Source organism: Grus americana, chromosome 3, assembly GCF_028858705.1.
Source record: "Grus americana isolate bGruAme1 chromosome 3, bGruAme1.mat, whole genome shotgun sequence".
NCBI lineage: Eukaryota > Metazoa > Chordata > Aves > Gruiformes > Gruidae > Grus > Grus americana.
In genome coordinates this window covers 108,280,805-108,295,720 of record NC_072854.1, presented here as the reverse complement: position 1 = coordinate 108,295,720, position 14,916 = coordinate 108,280,805, and the positions used below count along the sequence as shown (strand labels likewise).

Genomic DNA, 14,916 nt, shown 5'->3' with positions numbered 1-14,916 from the left:
TTCACTAGCAGAAGCTCCACCCAAGTAACTTCATAGTTACTCACTTCTTTTACTTTGGGAAACAGCTCGCATGCAGTAAACACTTCGGTTACTTTGCTGTCTTGGCAATTTTTGTGGACAGGTGAGTCACTTTACTACTGTTTTGTTACTGATGTGTACAATAAAATTGCCTGTTGAGTTAATAATGTTGTCAAAACTTTACACTTAGTGTTTCTAATCTTAGAGTGATTGCTTTCTTTTTGTTATGGTTTCATTAACGTATGTTCATAAACACATGAACATACACTGTTATTCCATGAGGTGCTTAAAGAATCAACAGTGACTTTCTATAAATCAATAGCAATGGTGATATTGTTAAAGAAATATTGAAATTTCATCCTTTTCATATTCATCTTTTTTTGTACTGCATAACATGATGCTAGATTTATGCAGTTGTTGCTTACAGCTCTAAATGACGTCTTAAAAATCCAATACATAATTCAGGCTTAAGTGCATGGAATATTCACTGTTGTAGTCTCCGCAAAATCATTTACTCTAGATTGCGGCTTGCACAAATCAACCACAACAGCTTAGATCCCAGTATGCCGCAAACCATCATCTCACAGAACCAGACAGATTGCCTCTCAACCCTCAAAGTTTTTAGGTATCAAAATAGTTGCTTTGTTCATCTCTATTCACATAAAATGAAAAATCCACCATTGCTATTATTTTTGGAACGTGATAAATGTTTCATGTAAGAATTGACTAAATGATATTTCCTTGTAGATCCAAAAAACATTCCCAAACCTCTTATTTTGCTTACAAATTTGCTGATACCCCATCAATCATGCCCCACGAACAATACACTTCAATCTGGAACCAGACCCAGAGTCCAGCTGACTCATTTAAGTGCTTGCGATCTCCCAGTTGTACAAAACTTCAGCACTTCATCTGGCAATCATTTAAAGAAGAGGGGGGAGAAAAAAGTATTCTTAAAATTTCTTTCGTGTAATAAAACTTGACTGGCAATTTAAGATCTTGCCATCCGTGTGTGACTTCTGGATCAATATGCCTTACTAGCAGGGCTTTCAAAGGCTCAATTCATAAAAGCCCTGTATGCCTCATTTATGGAGGTACTCCGTAAAACTGCCTCCATGGAAGCACAGTGCACAGCCTGTCCTTTCTCATCCTCGCAGGTGGAAGGCATGCCTCGGTGCAATTCAGTAATGATGGCATTTCTGAAAACTCCTGGGGGAGCACAGTTCCCATTAATTTGTGCTCCTAAGTTACTTGGCAGCTTTTGAAAGTTCCTCTCTTTCCCCTCGTTTTTCATGACTTCGAAGTAAAAGAATCACAACATGCAGGTTTAATGATACTGACTGAGATTCTGGTGTGCAGCTACTGGTTGTGCATTTCCAAATACAGCATAAAGGAGTCTCATTTTTTGAAAGGGTGTGCACTCCTTTTCAGAAAAATTTCATCCCCCGTTACAGATTCTTAAATTTTTCAGGGGAAAAATCAATGCATCTGGTTTAGTCAGTTGGCAATTCTATTTATGTATTATGGATTTGATTTGGAATTACAAGGTTGAGGCTTTTTGGTTTCAGTTGCTCTGTTGCAGAGTGTCTACTTCACTGTATCCATCATTGCTGGCTCCAACGTGCTACACCTCTCCCATACTAGTTACAGTGCAGAATTATTAAACAATGTCTGTCGTTTGGTGCAGCAATTGGTTTGCTAAGAAAGCTGGCTGCAGTGGACCATGCAGAAACAGAACAGCAGGGCAAAGCAAGCAGGGCTCCCTGAGGCAAAGAGAGGAAGGTTTTGGACAAGAAAAGGAAGAGCTAGAGAGGGTCTTATAGCAAGACTGGGGCAGATTTGCAATGAGACGTCTCACACACAGAAAACAAGCTGAACTTGAATACTTCAGGAGATAAGCCTCAAGGTATAACAGTGCCCTGAGCCAAAATCTGAAGAACTCTTCACTGTGGTAAAGAGGAGGAATTATGCCTTTTCTCCATCTTGTTTGCGTTGCACCACTACAGAGCAGTGGTACCTCAGAATCCAGTGTTGATATGTATGACACTTATGCAGGCTTTTAAAAAAATAAGGTTTTTGCTGCTGACATTATTTTGTCTTCTACAACCTGGAAGCACACACAGAAAATAATCTTTCCTTCTTGTCCCATCTTCTCCTCATTCTTTTTCTTCATCTTCCAAAAATTATTTTACTCGTCAATGCCACTCAGGCTCTGGTGAGTAATGCCAGAAAAAGGGACTAGCTTCCACTCGAACATCCCACATATTTATCTTTGCATTTGATAATTTTAAATGTTAATTGATTAATCCTTTTGCATTTCATTCAATTTTCACAATTTGCTGAATTTCCCTCAGTCTCACTTGGTTTCATTGCCGGTTCAACAGATTACCCATCTAGTTAGTTCAGTCTGGTTGATTGAGTGGCTATCTGATTAAGTTTGATTGCTCTAGTTAATTAATTGGATTGCAAATGTTTATTCCAATCACTTTCTAACTGGTCAAACTCTTTAATCATTTCCACTATCTAGACCAATTATTCCTGCCTGATATCCTGTTATTTGTTTTCAGTGTTGCTGGTTTATTGCCATCTCTCATTTATTCTTTTGCTCATGCAGTCTGACTCCTATCCTTTGTGCTTGATCATCTCCCTCTTCTGTTCTGCCTTTCTAAGCTTCCCTGCTGTCTCTCACCTCTTCTCAAAGACCACTGTAATTCTTCACAAACATGAATCAAGTTGCATAGCCAGGTCTTAACATCTTCAAACTTCAGTCCTGTTTAAATCAAAAACCTTTCCTACAGCTAACAAGGAACTTCATGGTTCTATACAAAACAAAACTCAGAGTAAAACTACCCCTGACTTTGTTTTAGCAAAATCAAGGTTCTGCATTCCCTCTGTTACAGGCTAGCAGTCTTTCGAAAATGTAAGGTTTTATTATGGAGAGAAAAAGGAAGAGAGAGACTGTCATCTACTTACACAATGGAATCAGCTTGCATAAATCTTCAAATCTGGAGTAATACTGGTTTAAAATCATAGGGTCATCTGTAAATCATCATTGTCCTCCCCATTTCTCAAGTGATAACAGTGAATCCTACGATTGTTTCAATAAATCCAAGCAGTTAAAACATCACAAGAACTAAGTGGCAGCAATTAATAGTAATAAAAATAAGTTCAATTTGGGGAAAGCAGATTACAGAGTTCATTTTCTTTCACTGAATCAATGGCTCCCCTGTTGAAATAAGCCTTAATTAAGGGAGAAGGTCAGGATAAAAATCATATACAGCATTAAAAAGATAATGTATTGGCCAATTCTTCAAGGTGTTAAAAAGTACTTAAGACCCACAACTGCCAACATTTGCAGGGGAACTGAGGGATTTGCAGTGTCTCTCAAGCAGTTACCAATACCTCTTATGAGCAGGCCCTTCTCTTTTGATTATTAAAGCTCGGATTTTAAAGGCTGAGATTTCTCAATTCTGTTTCTTAACGCAAATCACCCGACCTTTTTGAATTAGAGATGAACCTGCCCACTCTGGTAAGACAGTAACTTTGTCTAAGAAACACCCAACTTCGGTCCTGCCGTGGCAGATTCTAGCCTTTCTGCCTTCTGTATGAATGCATCAATTTTAAAGGCCAATTTTACCAGCGTTATTACACCACCTAAAACATTTCTTTATACCTCCCTCCTCATATCTTACAAAAACAAATACATCATGAGTTGATTACTAAATAAAACAACAGAAAACAAGGTCCCATTCACCAACATACTGGCATGACAGACCTATGAAAGAAAAATGCTCCAGATATTCAGGTTCGTTACCCCCCCTTTGGTGAGTACTCTAATGTTCTAAATAGATTAAATTATTTAACATAATCATCACTGTCTAAATTTGGCTCCACAAAAAGTAGGTGTTCACAGTCAGCAACAGAAATGCATAATCACTAATTCATTACTGTAAGAAGCTTCTTTACCACTAATTGAGTTACAGTGCCTTTTCTAGAAGCAATATTAAGACTAAATTTGCTTAATTTTTTATTCCTAGGGTTACTATAACAATTTAAAAAAGATGAAAATGAAAAATGAAAACAAAGATAAGGCCCATAACAAGTGCATTAAATTTATTTTACTTAAATGGGCACAAACCACAAGTGAAATAATTTTCACTTTGGAATTACCTTAAAATGATTTAACTTTACTACAGCCACCACACTCATCTGTAAAGCAGTTTTTTCTCCAACACAAGATCCCTACAGGATTAAAACACTAGCAAGTTAGAGATGGTTTTTGGCACACAACCTGAAGTCAGAATAATCAGTCATACCTCATGGGGAAGCAGAGGTGAATGGGGAGGAAGGTTTGGAGGCAAACATTCTTAAAATAGTAAGGCTTTTCCAAATGCCTACTTAGTGAAATTAGATCCACAGGAAAACCAGCGCAGTGGAACTGTATAAATAGCATAGGCCACTCCAAGGAAAATGCAGCCAATCTGCCAAATTATTTTTTTTTAGATGAAGGATACTCAGAACTTCATCCAAACATACTGAATAATTCCCATTGACTTCAATTAACTCTGGATCTATCCTCTGGCTTGGTAAGCTCCTTAACCATGGCTTTAATGCCAAAGGAAATTCTCCAGCTTCCTTTACATAAAAATTACCTGGATAGGCCAAGTAAGTATTACGGTAAATGTTGGTCCTAAACCTCAAATAGACACAACTACTTCTGAAAGGTAAGACTATTTTTTTTTTTTCAATTATGTCTATTTTTCAGTTTTATAACAACGGCACAATACTGACTGTGCTCATGGTTCTGTTCACCTGTTCCCCTGAATTTCAGGGCAGCAGTAGAGCTCCAGACCATATAAGATGACACAGTTGGTTCCACTGAAGGTGCATGTCTCCTCTCCACTGTTCCATAATTACAACTAAGCAAATAATTAATTAAAAAAAAAATTGACACAATTTAGTTGCTCCATAAATCTTCTGTAAACATCTTGCAATTTTACTCAAGTCAAACTTACTTAAAAGTTATACAACATTTTTTATAAATTAATGATTAATATCTAAATTAGCTGTAAGTGTGTCATGTGAGACTAAGTGGAACACTTAAAAACCTGTGTTTAAATTTTTTACAATGAGAACAATCAATCACTGGAACAACCTCCCCAGGGACGTGGTGGAGTCTCCATCACTGGAGGTCTTCAAGATGCAGCTGGTCAGGGTGCTAGATAATCTTCACTTAGGTTCCCTCTCCCAGGAAAGGCTGGACCAGATGTTTTTTTGCGGTCCCTTCCAACCTAGGCCATTCTATGATTCTATTGGATACATTGATACTATTTCAGTTCTCGGTTTGGAAGAGGTTAACTTTTCTAGGCAATTTTCTAGTAGGAAGCATCAAGAACTCGTTTTCAAAAAGGGGCTCACTGGTATTTCATTAAGTTCAGTTAACCACGACATCCCGTCAGCAAATTAATTTATAAGACAAACTGCAGAAAGTGAGCAGATGTGGGAAAACTGAAATGATACATATTCGTGTTTTGTCTGAATACACAAAACCATCATTTTAGTAATGATTCAGATACATAAGTAATCCTGTTTGGAGAAAGCCCTTATTGATTTTCTGCAGTTGATTCATAAATCTGTTGCTAGACTATTTATCAAACAGAATCATGAAAAATTTTATGTCAGTTGCTCATATTTCTTCATACATGTTGCAAGTCCATATTCTTACTCTTCCCTATCTCTTTTTCCAGCAAAATCACTTTCAGGTCTTCAAAATTTTTCCCTTCTTGAGAGGTCCTCTGCTTTGGATCAAGGATTTTGCTTTTAGTACAACCTTAGCTTCAACTTTCAGAAATTTGCATACGTATTATAACCATGAGATTGTTACAGAACTAACTACTTACCGGCTCTGAAGGTAATGAGTGTATTTCTATGTGCTTTCAAGTATTTACTGAAAAAAGCTATTGCTGAGTGGACAGAAGCATTAACTTAATCAACAACACATAGTCAAAAATAAATATGTTTTTTATGTTGCTTACTGAGCTTGAAAACTTGAAAGCTAAGTGCTTCCTGTTGGACAGGGTGAGTGTCTGAAATAACTGTTTTCAACAGCCTCAGAGCATCATTAAACCTTTAACATGTTTTAGAAGCATTTGATCTCCACTCCCCTTACTTAAAAAGTTACTTAGAATTGGTAAATTGAACACTGCTAAGTAAAACAATGTCTTGTCAATTACTTGTGCTTACTATTAAGTACTTTTAATTAAGACTTTTGGAAATTAGTTAGCAAATTAATTAATTTACAACTGCAATAAAAATCAGTAAGAAACCCATTAAATATCATTAATAAGTCGATACATTACTTAGGAAATGAACTCTATTTTTATTACTAGAAATTACCATCAACTATAAAATGCCACTGTACCAATTACTTTACTTGTAGAAGGAACAAATTCTTAACTGACATTATTAAATTAATATATTACTTCTCTGCAATTTGTATTTTTTTTTACTTTGGATACTGCACTTATTTAAACAGTAAATTGTAAGAAAGAAAATTAGACAATCAATAGTTTAGGTTTTACACACTGACAAAAACAATCTGCTTCACATTTAAGACAGTAATTGAAAGTCAATTGGCTGTAGGATGATGGGCAATGACTGTTAACTGTCCTCATCCAAAACCTATACTATAGAAGTCCAAGCAGCCTTTCTATTGACTGTAGGGACTTTCTGATTAGAATCTAATTCTATGGTTCAGGAAAACTTTGTGGGGGGGAAAAAAAATAAAAAGGACTTAGCTCATGCGAAATGCTAAGCAGCCCTTAAAGAATTAAAGCCGGACGATGGAGTGCATGAGAAGAACAGTGGTGGTGAACTACAGCAAGGATAAGAGATGCACCAATTACAGTTTTGGCCAATCCTGAGTATTTAAAAAAAAAAAAAAACCACAAACCAACCCCTCCCCCCAAAAAGACCAACCCAAACCAAATTAAACCCCTCAATTTGTAAGGGCTTTCCTTTCTTCTCTCAAGCTAACCCAGTCAAGACTGATTATATGATGGGAACCAGGAAATGTGAAGATATTCAAGTGACAAAACACTTCGATTTTCTAATCTGCTGCACTGTTGAATGAAGAAGGGAAATTGTGGAGCACAATTAAGACATTGTGATGACAGAGTTATGTTTCAACTCAACAAATTTTATTTAGATGGGATATGAATCTAGAATTTTTAATTTTTTAAATTTAGAATTTAAAAAATTGCAGAATTTTACCAGCATCTGAATATTTTTTTTCTAATTTTAATTCTTCATTTAATCCCAAATAGGCTGTTATTTTTTTCAGTTCAAATGCAGTAAAAGTCCCATCTTTTTCATGATTAAAGAACTCAAAAAATAGAATTCCCAATGATCAAAAGCAAATCCCAACCTCAAACTTATACCTTCTTCAAGCCCCTGCTGGCAACTAATTTAGATCCAAACCTGCACCCATCTATGGAAATAGTAGCCTAATTTCCTAAGATTGTCTATGCACCTTTATTTATTTTTAAATTGTGTATATGGTCTTCAAAAGCTTAGAAAAATTAGGCTGTGGGCTTGTTACTGTTTCTTAGATGTTTCTTCCCCAAATTCACCCAATTTTTAGGTGCTTCAGTGACATTAAGAAATCCAAGTAGCTAAGCTGCCCAAAGGCTTCTAACAGCTGCAGAAAAATTAGATTTAGATTAATCTTTTCTTATTGCTTTCCGTATTTTCTCTAAGCCTAAGGTGCCACCCTTGGCTGCTCATCGTAAAAGGACACAGTACTACATCTTCAGCTGTGCACAAAAGGCTTAGCGGTTTCAACCAAATGCAAAAAGAACAAGTGATTTTATTCCCTGGTGGTAGGTGGTATTATTTATAAACTGTGTCCTGTATGCAGAGCAGGGGAGTAGCCAATTGCTACAAATCTGTAAAAAAAATGGGAGATTTGCTCCTTCTTTTGCTTGCAATGTATCTTAATAGCATGAGCGACTGACATCTGTCATCTGCAGAACAGTGCCCAGTATTGGTATAAGCTCACTCAGCCAACATTATCCTTTCACTCAGCTGACTGTCGGTCACCTACAGTTCTCCTTCAAGCCCTCCCAAGAGAAGAATTCATATACCTTCTTCAAGGGAGCTGAGTATCTCCTGTAGTCTGTCATTAAATTTGTTGCAACAAATTCCCAAAGCACTATGGATTTGAATGACTTCTGTCCCATTCACTTTTTTGTTTTGGGGAATTGAAAATCTTTCTTTTCATTCTTAGAGAGATACCAAGACACATTCCGTACATCAGCAGCAGAATGAGCGCATTCTGTCTGAACATGCCTCGCGCTTTCAGTACAATGTCAGGGTGTTCCTTGTTGGAGCTTAGAGATCACTGTTATGTACGGACAGTGCAATAAACCCCTTAATACAACTAGCCTTTGTGGACAGCAACATAAATAACCAAAATAATGTACATTCTCCAGCAGATTTCCCTGTCCTAGATAGGTTGAAAAGAAGGACATGCAGCTCAATTCAGCAGTACTCCAAATAAATAAAATTGACAAAAGGTAATGTGTTAAATGCTGTAAGTAATAACATTCTTTGCTGACATGCCACCTAAAGATTTCAGTAGGATTCACAAGCTCCATAAAGCCGGCAGAACTAAAATGCAGCTGCTTCTGGCATGAAGCACTAAATTTACATACTCAAATTGATTATGGAGCTTGTATTTAAAAAAGTAACCCCCATTAAGGTTGTCCGTTATTAAAATTCCACGCACTACATTGAGCTATTAGGGGTTACTCAGTGATAACAGCTTTGGAACATTGCCAAAGAAAGGCATACTTTATTAGAATCAAGTTTTCCACAGTTGTTTAAAAAAAACAACCCTGAAATATGTTATCAGGAACATCAAAAAGATGGCTTGCAAGCTGTCTAGGAACCACTCATCTGCTGCAGAAAGTGAAGTCATGTGGATAGGCACCTGGCAAGCCAGGAAGAATACCTGCTTTGGTTCTCCCAAAATGAAATTTTCCTAGAAATTCTTTCAAAGGGGAAAAAAACCCCAAAAACTTGTTTCCTTCAATGAGTTAAAAACTTCTAAGGCAACATTAAAAAAAATTCTTCCCTGGAAGGGATCCTTTTTTTTAAATTATTTATTTAAATGATTGACTTGACAAAAAGCTTTCATTCTGTGAAGGTTCTAACAGTCAGAAATCATGGTCCTCTCCAAAAAGGCATCAAAAGACTATGAGTTAGAAGCAATAAAATACTCTACGTTACCTGTACTGCAGTTCTTCATCGCAAAGGAATCCACAGCCGCTACGCTCTTGTTCCCATTAGCAACATACTCCAGTGAGATCCGAAATGGTTTCTCTAGATGTCCAACTCTCCTTTGAAGCAACACCCATCTGGTCTCATTGTACAGTGAGAGGAAAGAACAAAGGAGAAGAGTGGTAAGAAAGGCTACTTTACATGGACCAAATCCCCCAAAGCAGCAGCTCCACACGTGGCTAGTCATTCTGCGCCTTCTACCCCAGCCCTCACTCGCCTCACTGTGCCCCACAGCCAGGGCCTTTCCCTCCCATGGATTTTGCAAAAGCAAGCTTCTAAGCACCAAGATTTCCACCCAGCTAAGATGTGGGAAAACCCAGGTAAATAGTAGCTTATTGCTCTCTTCTGTCACACTTCTGTGCTCCCAGATTTCTCACAGATGTCTGCCTGCTGTTTAAGAGAAGCCTAACTTTCTTTGCAGAGCAAGCTGTGAAATCTGTAGCACACATGCACATCTCCTCTAAATATCACTCCTCCTGCTTCTTACTAGCAATGTCTCTTAGTCACTCAGGCAATAAGCCAGTCTCCAGGGCTTGCACAATAGCTGTAATTCCCAGCGCTGCGTCGCTGGTTGAGGTAACACACTTTGCTTCTAATGTAGCTCGCTGGAACATCTACATGTGCATGAAGCACTACAACTAAACCAAACAAACTAAAAGTCCCACCGAGTAAATGAAGGAACTAAGCAACTGGATTAGCAGCCCTGGAGACTAGCATCCACACTCCAAGAGTGTTTCAAATTAGTTGGCTTGTTGCCAAGAGTAAATAAGAACAAGAAATCTGTATGAGCTTAATTTACTCTCTGAGATGCTAAAAGACATCAAGGCCTGGCTGTCTTTAATGTCCACTTTCTCTGATCACCTGGAACACCCTGTGAGGCAGCACAAGAACTACTCCTAGACCCTCAGCTCTTATGCATCACCCTCTGATCTAACTTTCAGATGTTCTGTATCCAGCAAGACATGTCTAAAGGGAGACTGTAAAAACGTAAGTATCTGTCTTTTCCCCAATATACTGGGATTCTGATCTGCAAGAAAAACTTTAAGGAATAAAATACTTGTATGATAACATGCTCTGGCCCACTGCACCTTTCATCCTTGGGCACAGGCTGCCAATAAAACCACTTGTTGACACCATTTGTGAAGGGCTGCTTCCCAAGAGGTATGTATTACTTTGGCAGCAATACAGAGCCCATCACTCATTTCACCCCTGTTTATTCAGTGCCTGCTGGCTAACCATAAACATGATCAGAGATGAGAGATTCTGCAAAGCCACTCAGTCACTAATAATCCACTTTTTCACATTTCTCTTCTGTTACAGAAAAAAATGCAGCACCAAAGAAAAAGGATCTTTGTACTGTAACTGGTCAGCTGGAGCCAAACAAGACAAAAGGGGTCTAATAAAGCCTATTAAGAAATGCTCTTTAAAGCTTCAGCTGCAATTTTTAAAAGATGAGAACAAAAACTTACTGTGTTTTCTTAAGTTGCTTTCAAACACCAATATTAAGCATTTTTGAGGAAGACTGCATCTATTTCTAGTTGACATAATGGGCCAGAGGCAACACAGCAATGCAGCTGGTGAAGGGTCTAGAGCACAAGTGTTATGAGGAGCGGCTGAGGGAACTGGGGTTGTTTAGCCTGGAGAAAAGGAGGCTGAGGGGAGACACTATTGATCCCTACAACTACCTGCCAGGAGGTTGTAGCCAGGTGGGTGTTGGTCTCTTCTCCCAAGTAACAAGTGATAGGACAAGAGTAAATGGCCTCAAGTTGTGCCAGGGGAGGTTTAGATTGGATAGTAGGAAAAATTTCTCACCAAAAGGGTTGTCAATCAATGATTGGGACAGGCTGCCCAGAGAAGTCGTTGAGTCACCATCCCTGGAGGTATTTAAAATACGTGTAGATGTTGGTGCTTAGGGACATGGTTTAGTGGTTGGAATTGGCAGTGCTAGGTTAACAGCTGGACTTCATGATCTTAAAGGTCTTTTCCAACCCAAATGATTCTATGATTCTATGATTTTTTTTTTTTTCATTGTTCTTACAAAAATGTTTCCTCATTAAGTACCCCCATTGCCCCCGGTGCATGGGTTTGTGCTTGTACATGGGCTGTGCACAAGCCAACGTTTTTCTTGGGGAAGGGAACCCACTGGAACAGATGTTCTGAATGATAGAAACTACACAGTTTATCTGGCATCCATAACAAGAACCTCTTTCTCCAGAAGTAGGCCAAAGGTTGGATGTTATCAAGTTAAGACACACTTCTGAAAGGAAATGTAACAACATATGTGTATGACATTTGCATCAACCAACCATCACTTATGCCTGCTACAAGCACGGATCAATCCCAAATCGCAGACCCTGTACTGCCACCAGCTAGGAGACTTTTCTTTGCTCGAGAGGCAGACACACTGTTTATCTCACGAAGGACACGACGGTGTCACTGCGCCCCGCAGAAATGGACAAAATTCCCAGCAGGCAAGGAAGCTGCCAACAGGTATATTAAGGACCTAAAGCAAAGGGCTCCATAAAGACCCTGCCGACAACTAACACAGTTCAACTCACAACTCAGAAAAGCAAACGCTGCTTTTTAATGATTTACTAGGTTTCTTCCTCCCTCCTTTTCCAGCAAGAAGAGTGAAACTAGACTGCTAAGTTTCATTTTTTATTTACAGTTATTTTCATTTCCACATCTCATCTTCTGACTTCTGTGCTCGAGGTTCCCGCTTGAGAAGGGCATGTTGGCATCTTCGCTCCTTTTCCGTCCCCCTCCCCCAAGTAGATAAATCTGCTTTTACTGAAATTAAATAAAATAAGCCATTGATAGTATTTTAAATGCTAGCTTCTGTGTGACTTATTTCTTTTGATGTCATCTCAAGTTAGGTATATTACAGGGATTAGAGGATACGAATTTCCCTACAAATAGAGTAAAAAACCACCCTAGATTTAATTTTGGTTATGAAATACAGAGGCATCTGTATGTCATGAAAATCGTTCTCCTCAGCTTCAGAAGACTGATGGATTTTAATTCCAAGTACGCAGTGGCTCTCAACAATGATTTCCATTTCTGTGCTATTGCTAACCCTCTGGATAAATGTGCCAGGAGTTTTAGGAATTGCTTTTCTGAGTTACTGGTGCAATAACTTTAGTTTGAAATTCTCAGGCCTCTCATAGTTTACCACAGAAACTTTATTAACTCCCAGAGCTGTTGCCAAGCAGGTAGTTTATATCACCGCAATGCAAGACTGGAAAAGGCAGGCTCACTCAAGTCCAGATTCATTACAAAATATATTCATATTTTGTGGTACAAATTCCTACAATAGGTTGTCTGAGATTCAGAGATTCATGTGAAAAGAAATCCCAAGTATCAGCCTCCTTCTTCAGAGACATGAAAATAAATGAGCTAAAGATGACACTAACTGGTGGATTTATCGAGGACACTAAAAATAGCTACTGGGTTAGTAGAAAGACACACAGGCAAATTCGGATGGGAGACAATTCTGTAGTCATTCTGTGGCAGAATAGGGACTCTGGTCACCAGACCTTTCCATACAACACCCTATATTTAACAGGCCCATACTCATTTTCAGATCCTGTACTACAGGCTGTCTGGCAGCAGCAAGATCTACTTCAGCATAACTGATATGTTAAGATGTTAATTAGTAGTAGCTTTATTAAATTTCTATTAGTGGTCTATATGTTACAAATCTAATCTTAGAAAGCATTTTAGCAAGGTAACAGAAAAGCTACTTCAGTCATCTTTTGCGATAGATGGGGAACCTCTTCACACTGACATCATGCTTAACCAACCTGACAGCTTTCTATGCTGACACGATCAGCTTGGTGGATGAGGGGGAGCAGTGGATGTCGCTCATCTTGACTTCAGTAAGGTTTTCAATGCTGTCTCCCATCCCATCCTCACTGGCAAACTGATGGAAGTACAGATTATGTAAGAGGACAGTGAGGTGGACTGAAAACTGGCTGAACGGGCAGGCTTAGAGGGTTATCATCAGTGGTACAAAGTCCAGCTGGAGGCTAGTCACCAGTGGTATATCTCTGGGCCAATACTGGTGCCGATAATGTTTTCTATCTTCATTAATGACCTGGATAATGGAACAGGCTGCACTATCAGCAAATTTCCAGCCAAACTGGGAGGAGTGGTTGATACATGGGATGGTTGGGCTGCCACTGAAAGGGGCCTTGACAGGCTGGAAATTTCGGCCAACAGGAACCTCATAAAGTTCAAAGGGAAATGCAAAGTGCCATCTCTGGGGAGGAACAACTCCATGCACCAGTAGAGGCTGGAAAGCAGCTTTGCAGAAGATGGGTCCTGGTGGACAAAATGGTGAGTATAAGCTAGCAATGTGTCCTCAATGACAAGGAAGGCCAATAGCTTCCTGGGAACAGCAGATCAAAGGGGTGACTCTTCCCCTCTATTCAGCGCTGGGGAGACACATCTGGAGTGCTGGGTCCAGTGCTGGACTTCCCAGCACAAGACAGACATGGACTTATTGAAGTGAGTCCAGCAAAAGGCCAGAGGGAAGATTAAGGGACTAGAGCATCTGACATACAAGAAGAGATTGAGAAAATTTGGATTATTTAGCCTGGAGAAGAGAAGGCTCAAGAAAGATCTTATCAATGTTTACATGTTATAGGAGGATGGAAAGAAGACAGAATCAGACAGTGGTATCCAACAAAAGGACAACAGGCAAGCACAAGGCACATTTGGTTGCATTGAGACACAAGAAGTTCCATTCAAACACAAGAGAAAACTTGCTTACTCTAAGGGTGACTGAACATTGGAACAAGTTGCCCAGAAATCTTACGGAAACTCAATCCCTGGAGATATTCAAAACCTGACTGAATATGGCTCTGGGTAACCTGCTCTAGCTCACTCTGCATCGAGCAGGGAAGTTGGACTAGTCAATCTCAGAAGTTCCTTCCAACCATTCTGCAATCCTGTGAAAGTTAGGTCCCAAAACCAAATTACAGCAGATAAGAGATTGCTCCTGTTATCCTCTGCATAACCTCCAAGCACTCCTACAGCGAATGAATCAGACTGGTAAGCTGACAACTGCAAGGACAAAGGCATCAGTTACTGTGCACAGAGCTATCATCTCTGTACAGCCTTCAACATCAAGCCCTATTTTTACCACAACATTGGCCATAATAACCATGATGATCTCTCTAGATACTGCCTCAAGCAATAAAAAAGGCCAAGTTTAATGTCTTAATTTAATCCTATATGCTGTGAAGCAACACACTATATTGTATTGTTTAGGCACTGCTCAGTGTCTTGATACAGCAGGCCAGATCCACCCAACAGGACGTTCACTGAAGTTACAGTAAGAAACAACTTGGCTCAGATATCTAGAATCTCCAACATGCATAGATTTAGACAGAAAATAACAACAGTGTGCATGGTCTTCAGTGACAGAGTAGCTCAAAATCCTAGATACAAATATTTTCAGACTTCAGAGAAGTACAGAGCTGGATATGTCATTGAGAGAGAATTTGTTGCTTAAAGAAAGCCTGGGCAACACCTAGAGCTTCTCTTATGAGG

General features: G+C 39.0%; 1 protein-coding gene across 1 annotated transcript in view; it reads right to left on the bottom strand.

Moving 5' to 3' along the window:
• Positions 1 to 14,916, bottom strand: part of ALK (ALK receptor tyrosine kinase) — a 324,766-nt gene that overhangs the window by 99,253 nt on the left and 210,597 nt on the right. The window contains exon 5 of the mRNA XM_054822404.1: positions 9,310 to 9,437. Coding sequence (XP_054678379.1) covers positions 9,310 to 9,437 — 128 coding nt within the window. The remainder of the gene's footprint in view (positions 1 to 9,309; positions 9,438 to 14,916) is intronic.